The 14,348-nt window shown below is 44.3% G+C and overlaps 1 protein-coding gene across 2 annotated transcripts in view; it reads right to left on the bottom strand.

Annotated features, from left to right (window-relative positions):
- Positions 1-233: 233 nt before the first annotated feature.
- TSNAX (translin associated factor X) overlaps positions 234-14,348 on the bottom strand; it is a 447,127-nt gene continuing 433,012 nt past the window's right edge. For both annotated transcript variants that reach the window (XM_063917691.1, XM_063917690.1), the window contains one exon: positions 234-1,793. In XM_063917691.1, coding sequence (XP_063773761.1) covers positions 1,407-1,793 — 387 coding nt within the window. In that variant the 3' untranslated portion in view covers positions 234-1,406. The remainder of the gene's footprint in view (positions 1,794-14,348) is intronic.

Genomic DNA, 14,348 nt, shown 5'->3' with positions numbered 1-14,348 from the left:
GCATAGAGGGAGGAGCCAGCAAACACACTCAAACTCTTAAAGTGCCAATGGCTCCTGGTGGACCAGTCTATACCCCATGGTACTAATGTGGACCCCAGCATCCTCTAGGATGCAAGATAAATGTGCATTTTAGAGAATGTTTAATAATGTGGCCTTTTAAATCTTCACTATTTTAAAAATAATAAGGCAAGTAAGAATATTAGTGGTCAAAAACTAATTTATCAAACAACATATTCTTGCAAGATGCATTTATTTAAAAGGATATCAAAATTAACAAAAGACTGGAAGGAACAAATACACAGTATGTACGACAATTGCACAACTTCTGAAAAAGATCCGTTAGAAAGGTGAGTAGCATCTTGCCAGCTGCTTTAGATGGATGCATTGCCATGAATCATTGTTATATGCAAATATTTACAAACCAGAAGGGCTATCAATATGTATAATAAGAGGGATGTCTTTTCTATAACAAACCATGGAATTGTTGCTTGTACAATGGTTCAACACAGTCTCACAAGCATTGGCTTTCTCATGATTTAGAGCACTTTTAAAAGAAAATATAAATAATAGCCAGGCATCTTACGGTAAAGAAAAGAAAAAAAGTGAGGATCCTATCATTCTTTGCCATTCATTTTGGATTGCTGCTAGAACACAATCAGGGAGTTGGAGGGATGACTGAATGTAACACATGCAATAAAATCTCCTTACTGTAGATCTGCTTAGTCAACATTCCCAAAGTGTTGCAAGTACGGAAATAGCAAGGATGAGTTCATTTGCAATTGCCAGTGGAACCCCACACCGTTACTAGCATAGTTAGATGCTTTGTAAATAATTAATACATGTCTCTTCAAAGGCCTTACCTACCTGCTAAGTCCAAATGTCAGCATATTCTATAATAAGAAAGATATATATATATATATATATATATATATATATATACGCAAAATGGTGGCACTCGGAGACTTGTAAGTAGGTGCAAAGAAGTGCTGTAATTCGACGTTTCGGGCATTAGCCCGTCATCAGGAGTTTTTCTTTAATGCTGGACTGTTTGTTTAACGTTTAAAGCTGCAGAAAACTGTATGCCAATCCTTATGCTTGACTGTATGTTTATAACTAAAACTGTAATAGTCAGTTGCTATTGTTACAATGTTGTAGATGCGGTAGTAAGCTTTTCCAGGGGAAGTGAAATTGCTACAGTATCCTTTTTTTTGTGTCACTGTTTCATCAATCAATAAAATGGAGTTGGAACCTTTATACTTGTGTGGTTATTGTGTTTGAGGGGGAAAAGCTTGCAAGCAGGCTTATCTCTCTTACCCGAACCTGGTTCTTGTAAGCCTCCTCCCCACACACACACACACTTAGGAGGTTATATAAAAATAAATGAAGTTAACAAATTTCAAACAGAGTTAAGATAAGCCTTCATCATGTTCAAGGAGTTCACATTTTGACACAAACAAATCTGCCAACATGTGTTTCGGAATTTCGGACCCTCTCACTTTCAGTGTGTAACAGGCATTCTCCACTTTTGACAGGCTCTGCTTTAATGCATAGAGCTTTCTAGAAATTTCATAGGGCCCTGTGTTCCCAATGTAAGCAAATCCATCAAAAATTTCACGCAAAAATTGAGTCAGTTGAAAAGGAGTATCTATGTCTCCGTTTCCAACACTACTTATACATAATCGCATAAGCTCTCCAGTAAGATCTGCTACTCCAAGCAAGTAATCCACAGAAGTTATTTGAAGACTTAAGGCATTTGCTTCTCTCTCTTCTTGTCCAAGGGAATCAATGTTGGTCTATAAATGAAGAAACATTTTGTAAAAAAATATTAATACTGGTGCTTTTCAGTATAACAGGCAGATTAGCACAATAAAATGAACTTCACCTGTAAAAAGCATGCAGTGCCTTCCTAAAGTATTCACCCCCTTGGCTTTTTACCTATTTTGTTACATTACAACCTGTAATTTAAAAACATTTTTTTATCTGAATTTTATGTGATGGATCTGCACAAAATAGCTGAAGTGAAATTCGAAAAATGTATATAAAAAATAATTTTTATAAATAAAAAATTTAAAATTGCCTTGTGCATATGTATTCACCCCCTTTGCTATGAAGCCCCTCAACAAAATTAGTGAAATTAAGTCTACCTGTGTGCAATCTAATTATCACATGATCTGTCCTTAGAAACACACCTTTTCTGAAAGGACCCAGAGGATGCAACACCACTAAGCAAGAGGCATCACACCATTAAGACCAAGGAGCTCGCCAAACAAGTCAGGAACAAAGTTGTTGAGAAGTAAAAGTCAGGGTTAGCTTATAAAAAAAATATCCAAATCTTTGATGATCCCCGGAGCACCATCAAATCCATCATCCTCAAATGGAAAAAACATGGTACCACAACAAACCTGCCAAGAGAGGGTTGGCCACCAAAACTCACAGACCAGGCAAAGAGAGAGCACAGAAACCAAAAGTAACCCTGAAGTAGCTGCAGAGTTCCACAGCAGAGACTGGTGTATCTGCGCATGTGACCACAATAAGCCGTACAACTCCATAGAGCTGGGCTTTATGGAAGAGTGGCCAGAAAAAAGCCATTACTTAGTGTTAAAAATAAGAAGGCCCTTTTGAGTTTGCCAAAAGGCATGTGGACGACTCACCAAATGTATTGAGGAAGGTGCTCAGGTCAGATGAGGCTAAAATTTAACTTTTTGGCCACCAAGGAAAACGCTATGTCTGGCGCAGACCCAACACATCCCATCACCCCAATAACACCATCCCCACAGTGAAACATGGTGGCAGCATCAAGCTGTGGGGATGATTTTCAGCAGCAGGAACTGGGAAACTGTTTAGAGTCAAGGATGGATGGTGCTAAATATAGACGTTATGGTAAGAACTTACCGTTGATAATGTGATTTCTCCTATGTCCACAGGTATCCACAGGATAACACTGGGATATGCCGGAGCGACAGCGGAAATGGCACCAAACGGTTACGAGCTTTCTGGCCTCCCAGGATGCATCGGGCTTCTCCATATAATCCTGCACACTGACTCAGTCAAATCAGTTATTTCCACAGTAATTTAGGCAGGAGCATCAGGTAGAAACCTATTCAGGCGATAAGAACAGACATGCACACACTTCCATGAAAGAGGGAAGAGGTTTAGTGATTGTAAAGATCCTCAAATCAAATGCGTCAGGGTGGGATCCCTGTGGCTACCTGTGGACATAGGAGAAATCACGTTATCAACGGTAAGTTCTTACCATAACGTCTAATTCTCCGGCTGGGTCCACAGGTTAGCCACAGGATAATATTGGGATTCCCAAAGCCAGTTTTAGTGGTGGGGACGCTCCTGATTAGACAGAAGAACCTTTCGCCCGAATTCAGCGTCATGAGAGGCAAAAGTATCCATGGCATAATGTCTAATGAAAGTGTTAATGGAAGACCATGTGGCTGCCTTACAAATCTGTTCTGCTGAAGCACCATGTTGTGCTGCCCATGAAAGACCTACCTTACGTGTAGAGTGAGCAGAGACATTAGAGGGAGTAGGGAGATCAGCACGAGAATAAGCTTCTGAAATTACCATTCGGAACCATCTTGCCAGCGTCTGTTTACTAGCAGGCCATCCTCTTCTATGAAATCCGTAGAGGATGAAGAGAGAATCTGTTTTTCTGATGGCACTAGTACGATCTACGTAGATTCTTAACGCCCGGACCACGTCCAGCTACGCTTCTCCCGCAGAAAGTCCCGATACCTGAAAAGCTGGGACTACAATCTCCTCGTTAAGGTGAAACTTTGAAACCACCTTCGGAAGATAACCAGATCTAGTTCTGAGAACTGCCTTATCTGGAAAAAATATTAGAAAAGGAGACTTACACGACAGTGCTCCTAAATCTGACGCCATTGCCAGTAGAAAGAGTACTTTAGCTGTCAACCATTTAAGATCTGCTCTCTTAAGTGGTTCAAACGGAGGTCCCTGAAGGATTTTAAGAACTAGATTCAAATCCCAGGGAGCTGCAGGAGGAACAAACGGATGTTGAATGTGTAAAACTCCCTGAAAAAGTACGCACATCCTGTAAGTCAGCAATCTTTCTCTGAAACCATACAGTTAATGCTGATACTTGAACTCTCAAGGAAGCTACTTTTAACCCCTTATCCAATCCTGCTTGAAAGAAATCCCAAATCCTGGATACTTTAAAAGATCTTGGACTCAAACTTTTTTCACTACACCAATGAATATAGGCCTGCCGTATTCGATGATAAATACGAGCTGAAGAAGGCTTTCTTGCTCTAAGCATAGTTTGAATTACTTGCTTTGAAAATCCTCTAGCTTCTTGGACAGAGGTCTCAATAGCCACGCCGTCAAAGACAGACGATCCAGATGGCTGTGATAACAAGGACCCTGCATTAGTAGATCTGGACATTGAGGGAGCAGTATTGGAGCTTCCACAGACATCCTTAGTAGATCTGTGTACCAATGCCTTCAGGGCCAAGCTGGAGCTATTAGAATTATGGCTCCCTTTGCTTGCTTTATTTTTCTCACTACCCTGGGTAACAGGGAGATTGGAGGAAACATATGCCAGATGAAACTTCCAATTCACTGACAGTGCGTCTACAAGGATCGCTCCAGGATCCTTTGTTCTTGATCCGTATAATGGAACTTTGTTGTTCAGACGAGATGCCATGAGATCTATCTCTGGCAGACCCCATCTGTTTACTATGGTCTGAAACATTTCTGGATGTACTGCCCATTCAGGTTTCCTGAATGGTGTGTCGACTGAGAAAAACTGCTTCCCAGTTCAGTACTCCTGGAACAAACACTGCTGACAATGCTGGAAGATGGAGCTCTGCCCACCTTAGTAAGGGAGTTACTTCCTCCACCAGTCTTTTGCTGTGAGTTCCTCCCTGATGTTTGAGGTACGCTACTGCTGTTGCATTGTCTGAGCGGTTTTGGACTGGACTTCCTTGCAAACTGTCCTTTGCCTGAACTAGAGTCATATATATATAGCCCTTATTTCCAACAGATTTATTGGCAGGTGACTTTCCCTTATGGTCCATTTTCCCTGGAACCAAAGGCTTTCGAGCACCGCTCCCCGGCCCTGAAGACTGGCATCTGTTGTCAGGACTTGCCATTCCTTTATTCAAAAGAGTCTCCCCTTGTTTAACTTGTCCGTCTGTAGCCACCAAGCTAGAGACCTTTTTACGTTTACCGGGAGATTTATCATCTGTGTTTTTTTTTTATGATTGTCTGATAATTTCCGTTCCATTTGGTCAGAATAAGGTGATGTAGAGGCCTGGAGTGGAATTGTGCATATTCCACCATGTCGAAGGTTGACACCATCAGACCCAACAGTCGCATTGCTGCATGGACTGACATTGTCTGACTGTGTAACGACTCCTGAGACATTACCTGCACCTTGGATATCTTTTTCTCTGGTAAGAAAATTTTCTGTAGACTGGAGTCCAATATGGCCCCCAATGAACCATCCGTTGTGACGGATTCAGAGACGACCTCTCCCAGTTTATGAGCCACCCGTGTCTTTGTAGACAAACTATTGTCTGTAGAAGATGGTTCAAAAGTAATTCCTGCGATTGTGCTAGGAAAAAAAGATCGTCAAGGTATGGAAAAATTCTTATTCCCTGATTGCGGAGATAAGCTGCCATAACCACATAACTGAAAATGTTGCTGGAGGATAGCAAACCTGAGGTAACATTGATGCGACCGTGCTATGGGCACATGTAGGTAAGCATCCTGTATATTTAGAGATACCATGTAATCTCCCGGTTCCATGGCCAAAACTATGTGGAACCCTGGAACCCAAATGTATTTGTTTAACATTCTGAGATTTAGAATTGGTCAGAACGACCCATTTGGTTTCTGAATCAAGAAAAGATTGGAGTAAAAACCCTGTCCCCGTTGTGTCGGGGTACTGGGACAATTACACCAGACTGAAGCAATTTCTGAACTGCTTCTTGCAAGGCCCTGGCTTTCGATTCTATTCGAGACGGGCTGGTGCAAAAAAACTTCTGAGGAGGCTGCCTCCTGAAGGGGAAACCATAACCGAGAGATACCACCTTCTGCACCCAAGCATCTGTCGTCGACTGCTGCCATATGTGTACAAACTGAAGGAGTCGGCCCGCAACCCTGGAATCCTCCAGGTGGAGGCCTGTACCCTCAGACTGATGGCTTCTGTTGCCGCCTCAGACTGATGGCTTCTGTTCTGGCTTGGAAGCTGGCCTTCTACTAGCCCATTGCTTCCTACCCCTGGCTGATTTATTGAACTGGGGTTGTTTATACTCCTCTTTCACTTTTACTTTGTCTTGCCATCGGAATGGCCAAAATTTTGCACCCCTAGTCTTAGGGTTATAACTAGCCGGAAATCTGAATTTTTGGGATTCAGCTTCTGATTCTAGAACATCTGTCAATTGTTTTCCAAACAAAATATCACCAGTGAAAGGGAACGCTTCAAAAGCTTTCTTGGATTCTGCATCCGCTTTCTAAGTGCGTAGCCAAACTGCTCTACGAGCGGCTACGATCAAGGCTGATGCTTTAGAAGCAATCATACCCATATCAATTGCTGCTTCTTCAAATATTGCGCAGCTTGTCTTATACGGCCTAGATAAGACTCCTGCTCCCTAGTAGGAGGTGAGAGGCCATTCTCTAGTTCCTCCCCCATTCTACCATTGCCCTTGCCATAGCATGCCTTGTCACTGCCCCTGAGAGAGAGCATATATATATTTTTTTTTAATGAAACTATCTACTCTTCTATCTGTGACATCATTTAGTGAAGTAGACGGCAATGGTAAAATAGATTTACGCACAAGTCAAACAACATGTGCATCTACTCTAGGAGGAACTTCTCTTTTTGAACAGTCCACAGCTGGAAAGGGATAGTAAGAATCCCTAAAACAGTTAACAAAGCTGCTCCAGGCCAGGCTTGAACTCACAACTTTTAGCATTGCTCAACAGATACTGTCTTATAAGTACCACGCACTGCCATTGCATCACTGGAGCACTGTTTAAATACAGGTGCCTTAGATTTTGACACTGCTTTGGCTGATTCTTCCAGAGACAGAATAGCCTTCATGCATCAATAAGGTCAGCTATATCTGATCATCATATGGGGTATTTGAATTCATCTTGTGTAGTCTGTAACATGGATGTATCTACCCTGGTTTTAATAGCCTGGCTATTTGTAAAAGCTGTTGAAACCAAACCATAAGGAGGGAGCTGCCTGTATGGGTTAATAGTGTAACCTATTCCTGGGGGTGGAACTGCAGGTGTTAATCTGTCAGCAATTTCAGACAAGGTCTGTGTGACCACACCCCTCTTGCAGGACGTTGCCCCTCATAAGAAAGATACTGGGTTATTCCATGCAAAATCACTATACCAGATAAGCATGTTAAGGGCCCTGATAAAGTATCTTCGTCACTTTTGCCGCTCACAGACAAGGCAAATAATCCATTTTTACAAATACTACACTTTTGTGACTGAAAATCACTTATATAGATATAGAAGTGATCTCAATCTGACCACAATCCATGTACCTGATTTGAGGTTCAGAAACAATACTGATAGACATATAAAAGTCAGCCATCACACTAGCAGTCAGTCACATGTTAAATATTAGACATTGTCATATGAGAATATAATCAATCACAAACATTACTTTACAAGTAAGTAGGAGTACAATTACTGTATTTGTGTTTTTATAACAGCTCTTATAACAAGTATTTCAGACATTATTATGCAGAAAACAACAGTACTGTACAGGCCTCATATGCAATATGTACCAAAATTAACAATTCATACTAACAAGCAGAAATAATTTTAGTACTGTATAACCCTTTCTCAGTAGAGTGGGATACAGGGAGACTCACCACACTTCCATGATCGCTCAATATGCTCGAAAGACGCTGAGTGGATTCAGACGCTACTAGTGTACACTGCCGCTCTAATAACTGATGAGAGACACAGACGCTCACTAACGGACACAGACGCTCAGTGAACGATAAGTGTATTAAGACGCTACGGTCTGCGAATCGGTCTAGGCGGCAACTCTAGTGTACACAACCGCAGCGTCTAAGCTGCGACCAAGTACCCTCGTTGTAGCGTCTGAGACGGAAGTGAGGTCATTAGTTCATGGACGGGAGACGCGCGGAAACTGGTCATGAACTTGGGGGAGGGGCGATCAGGAGAGCGTCTAACTCCCCCCGTTGACTTAAACTCTAAGGATCGCGGCCTCAACCTAGTCCTGGTGCCTATGATCCCTAAAGCATAGCGCAGTGGCACTTAAGAGTGGCGGCGCACCAACCACTGTTTGTAGTCTCCTCCAAAACAGTGAAGCTGTGTCCGGAACCCCCTAGTAAGAGGAAACCGATGACTTACCTTCTCCCCATGCTCCTGCCACATACTGGTAACGTCTGCTGGACCTGCTAGAATCATCAGACACAGACGCCCGCCGAGACAGCACTGTACCGCGAAGGTAAGCGTTGTTGTGACCCGGTGGAGAGTTGTTGGAGCGACTCTTTCTAGCACGCGTTTAAGACGCTGTTAAGAAAAGTCACTCAAAAAAAACATAGTAAGACTATAAAAATAAAATAATAAAAGCTTCAGACTGCTATTAACTGCAGCCCTGTGACCATGCCGCACCAAACAAAAAACTGATTTGACTGAGTCAGTGGGCGGGATTATATGGAGAAGCCCAGATGCATCCTGGGAGGCCAGAAAGCTTGTGACCATTTGGTGCCATTTCCGCTGTCGCTCCGGCATATCCCAATGTTATCCTGTGGATAACCTGTGGACCCAGCCGGAGAAACAGGGATATTCTTGTGCAAAACCTGTTTCAGTCTGTCTGTGATTGGAGACTGGGACGGAGGTTCACCTTCCAGCAGGACAATGGCCTGAAGCATACTGCTAAAGCAACACTCGAGTGGTTTAAGGGGAAACATTTAAATGTGTTGGAATGGCCTAGTCAAAGCCCAGATCTCAATCCAATTGAGAATCTGTGGTCAGACTTGAAGATTGCTGTTCACAAGCGGAAACCATTCATCATGAAGTTGCTGGAGCAGTTTTGCCTTGAGGAATGGGCAAAAAGCCCAGCGGCAAGATGTGGCAAGCTCATAGAGACTTATCCAAAGCGGTTTGCAGCTGTAATTGCCGCACAAGTTGGATCTACAAAGTACTGACTTTAGGGTGGTGAATAGTTATGCACGCTGAAGTTTTCTGTTATTTTGTCCTATTTGTATTTTTACTTCACAATAATAAGAAAAAAAAAAACATCTTCAAAGTTGTAGCCATGTTCTGTGAAATGATGCAAACCTTCAAACAATCCATTTTAATTCCAGGTACAAAACATGAAAAATGCAAAGGGGGGTGAATACTTTAGCAAGGCACTGTACGTGCATACAAAATATTGCTATTCCAACACATTTGTCATTCATAAAGTTATTGCTCTGTCCACATCTTCAAGTCAGAAGATCAATCACAAGCACACAACATAGTTTGAAAAATGTACACAGACTTTCAGACTACAAACTAAAGTGGAGAAATAAGTAAGAAACGGCCCAGGATGAAATGACAGCAATATAAAATAACTATCAATATGGCACACCAGTGAGAAAACACTTCAACATGCCAAACCACAGTATTGAGAACATGGATCAGTAGATTAAATTTCATTTTTTGTAGCTAACCAGTCATATCAGTAAAATGGAAGTTTAAGGAGTTGGAATGAGTACAACCACAACACTGGATTTTTAAAACGGATTCCTTTGCGTTCCTGAACATTTGGGGACTGAAGCAGCGTGATACAGAAATCTGTAGTATGTGCTCCCCCTTTTTGTACATGGGAATAATAAGATTTTACTTACCGGTAAATCTATTTCTCGTAGTCCGTAGTGGATGCTGGGGACTCCGTAAGGACCATGGGGAATAGACTGGCTCCGCAGGAGACATGGGCACTTTAAGAAAGAATTTAGATTCTGGTGTGCTCTGGCTCCTCCCTCTGTGTCCCTCCTCCAGACCTCAGTTAGAGAAACTGTGCCCGGAAGAGCTGACAGCACAAAGAAAGGATTTTGGGAATCCAGGGTAAGACTCTTACCAGCCACACCAATCACACTGTATAACTTGTGATAACTTTACCCAGTTAACAGTATGAACAATCACAGAGCATCAGATAAACCCTGATGCAACTATAACATAACCCTTATTTAAGCAATAACTATGTACAAGCATTGCAGAAGAAGTCCGCACTTGGGACGGGCGCCCAGCATCCACTACGGACTACGAGAAATAGATTTACCGGTAAGTAAAATCTTATTTTCTCTAACGTCCTAGTGGATGCTGGGGACTCCGTAAGGACCATGGGGATTATACCAAAGCTCCCAAACGGGCGGGAGAGTGTGGATGACTTTGCAGCACCGAATGAGCAAACACAAGGTCCTCCTCAGCCAGGGTATCAAACTTGTAGAACTTTGCAAAGGTGTTTGAACCTGACCAAGTAGCCGCTCGGCAAAGCTGTAATGCCGAGATCCCTCGGGCAGCCGCCCAAGAAGAGCCCACCTTCCTTGTGGAATGAGCCTTAACTGATTTAGGCAGCGGCAACCCAGCCGCAGAATGAGCCTGCTGAATCGTGTTACAGATCCAGCGAGCAATAGATTGCTTTGAAGCAGGCGCCCCAAGCTTGTTGGAAGCATACAGGATAAACAAAGATTCTGTTTTCCTGACCTTAGCCGTTCTGGCTACATAAACCTTCAAAGCCCTGACCACATCCAGTGACTCGGAATCCTCCAAGTCAGTAGAAGCCACAGGCACCACAATAGGTTGGTTTATATTAAAGGATGAAACCACTTTCGGCAGAAATTGTGGGCGGGTCCGCAATTCTGCTCTATCCACATGGAAAACCAGATAAGGGCTTTTATGTGACAAAGCCGCCAATTCTGACACACGCCTAGCCGAAGCCAAGGCTAATAGCATGACAACCTTCCACGTGAGATATTTTACTTCCACCGTTCTGAGTGGTTTAAACCAGTGTGATTTCAGGAAACTCAACACCACGTTAAGATCCCAAGGTGCCACTGGAGGCACAAAAGGGGGCTGAATATGCAGCACTCCCTTTACAAACGTCTGAACTTCAGGCAGAGAAGCCAGTCCTTTTTTAAAGAAAATGGATAAGGCCGAAATCTGAACCTTAATGGAACCCAATTTAAGGCCCAAAGTCACTCCCGACTGTAGGAAGTGATAATTCCTCTGTAGGGGCATTCCTGGCCTCACACCAAGCCACATATTTTCGCCATATAGGGTGATAACGTTGAGCCGTCACATCCTTCCTAGCCTCTATCAGCGTAGGAATGACCTCATCCGGAATGCCTTTTTCTGCTAGGATCCGGCGTTCAACCGCCATGCCGTCAAACGCAGCCGCGGTAAGTCTTGGAACAGACAGGGCCCCTGTTGCACCAGTCCTGTCTTAGAGGCAGAGGCCACGGGTCCTCTGTGAGCATTTCTTGCAGATCTGGATACCAAGTCCTGCTTGGCCAATCCGGAACAATGAGTATTGTTCTCACTCCTCTTTTTCTTATGATTCTCAGCACCTTGGGTATGAGAGGAAGAGGAGGAAATACATAGACCGACTGGAACACCCACGGTGTCACCAGTGCATCCACAGCTATCGCCTGAGGGTCTCTTGACCTGGCGCAATATCTCTGCAGCTTTTTGTTGAGGCGGGATGCCATCATGTCCACCTGTGGCAGTTCCCACCGACTTGCAATCTGCGTGAAGACTTCTTGATGAAGTCCCCACTGTCCCGGGTGGAGGTCGTGCCTGCTGAGGAAGTCTGCTTCCCAGTTGTCCACTCCCGGAATGAACACTGCTGACAGTGCGCTTACGTGATTCTCCGCCCAGCAAAGAATTCTGGTGGCTTCTACCATCGCCACCCTGCTCCTTGTGCTGCCTTGGCGGTTTACATGAGCCACTGCGGTGATGTTGTCTGACTGAATCAGAACCGGTTGATCGCGAAGCAGGGACTCCGCTTGACGTAGGGCGTTGTATATGGCCCTTAGTTCCAGGATGTTGATGTGAAGGCAAGTCTCCTGACTTGACCACAGCCCTTGGAAATTTCTTCCCTGTGTGACTGCCCCCCACCCTCGGAGGCTTGCATCCGTGGTCACCAGGACCCAGTCCTGAATGCCGAATCTGCGACCTTCGAGAAGGTGAGCACTCTGCAGCCACCACAGGAGAGACACCCTGGCCCTGGGGGATAGGGTGATTAACCGATGCATCTGAAGATGTGATCCGGACCACTTGTCCAGTAAGTCCCATTGGAAGGTCCTCGCATGGAACCTGCCGAAGGGAATGGCCTCGTATGATGTCACCATCCTTCCCAGGACTCGAGTGCAGTGATGCACTGACACCTGTTTTGGTTTTAATAGATTCCTGACCAGTGTCATGAGCTCCTGAGCTCTCTATCGGGAGATAAACCCTTTTCTGGTCTGTGTCCAGGATTATGCCTAGGAAAGGCAGATGAGCTGTAGGAACCAACTGCGACTTTGGAATATATAGAATCCAGCCGTGTTGCCGTTACACTTCCAGAGAAAGTGATACGCTGTTCAGCAACTGCTCTCTTGATCTCGCTTTTATGAGGAGATCGTCCAAGTATGGGATAATAGTGACACCTTGCTTCCGCAGGAGCACCATCATTTCCGCCATTACCTTGGTGAATATTCTCGGGGCCGTGGAGAGACCAAACGGCAACGTCTGAAATTGGTAATGACAATCCCGTACCGCAATTCTGAGGTACGCCTGATGAGGTGGATAAATGGGGACATGAAGGTATGCATCCTTTATGTCCAGAGTCACCATAAAATCTCCCCCTTTCAGGCTTGCAATGACCGCTCTTAGCGATTCCATCTTGAACTTGAACCTTTTCAGGGATTTTAAATTCAATATGGGTCTGACCGAACCGTCCGGTTTCGGGACTACAACATGGTCGACAAATAACCCCCTCCTTGTTGAAGGAGGGGAACCTTGACCACCACCTGTTGAAGATACAATTTGTGAATTGCAGTTAACACTGTTTCCCTCTCGTGGGGGGAAGCCGGCAGGGCCGTCGGTGAGGGGGCATCTCCTCAAAGTCCAGCTTGTATCCCTGAGACACAATATCTATTGCCCAGGGATCTAACAGGGAGTGAACCCACTTGTGGCTGAACTTACGAAGGCATGCCCCCACCGGTCCTAGCTCCGCCTGTGGAGCCCCAGCGACATGCGGTGGATTTTGTAGAGGCAGGGGAGGACTTCTGTTCCTGGGAACTAGCTGTGTTGTGCAGCTTCTTTCCTCTGCCCCTGCCTCTGGCAAGAAAGGACGCACCTCGGACTTTCTTGTTTCTTTGTTCGAAAGGCTGCATTTGATGTCGTGCTTTCCTAGGCTGTGCAGGAATATAAGGCAAAATATCAGAATTACCAGCTATAGCTGTGGAGACCAGGTCCGAGAACCCTTCTCCACACAATCCTCAGCCTTCCATATGCCTCTTAAATCGGCATCATCTGTCCATTGCATATTCTACAGGACACGTCAAGCAGAAATCGACATAGCTTTGACTCTAGGACCCAGTAGACTCATGTATCTTTGGGCATGTTTTATATATATATATATATATATATATATATATATATACACATACTAGGGTCTCAATCTCTGCTGATAAGGTACCTGTCCACGCTGCCACGGCGCTATAAACCCATGCCGACACAATCGCCGGTCTGAGTAGTGTACCAGAATGTGCACGCTATCTGCAGGATCCCTGAGGATAGCTGTTACGTCAGGGCTACCTTTTGGGCAAACGTGACACCCTAGGGGAAGATCCCCATCGTATCCTGGCCCTAGTAGGGAAAGGATACTCCCTGAGAATTCTTTGTGGGAAACTGCAGTCTCTTGTCTGGAGATTCCCGCTCTTTTTCATCATGAGAGGAGGGAAATTTACCTCAGCTTTCTTCCCCTTAAACATGTGTACCCTTGTGTCAGGGACAGATGAGTCATCAGTGATATGCAAATCATCTTTTATTACAATAATCATATATTGAATACTTTTCTGCCATTTTGGCTGTAACTTTGCATTATCGTAGTCGACACTGGAGTCAGACTCCGTGTCGATATCAGTGTCTATTATTTTGGATAGTGATCATTGAGATACTCTGAAGGTCTCTGCGACATAGGGACAGACATGGGTAGATTCCCTGTCTGTTCTCTAATCTTTTGTGCAATAAATTCACCATAGCACTTAATTACACATATCCAAACAGGTGTCGGCGTTGTCGACGGAGACACCCTCTCACACACATATTTGCTCCATCTCCTCCTTAGG

Source organism: Pseudophryne corroboree, chromosome 4 (genome assembly GCF_028390025.1).
Source record: "Pseudophryne corroboree isolate aPseCor3 chromosome 4, aPseCor3.hap2, whole genome shotgun sequence".
In the NCBI taxonomy this organism is placed as follows: Eukaryota; Metazoa; Chordata; class Amphibia; order Anura; family Myobatrachidae; genus Pseudophryne; species Pseudophryne corroboree.
The sequence above is the reverse complement of the archived record's forward strand: the minus strand, read 5'-3'. Positions and strand labels throughout refer to the sequence as shown.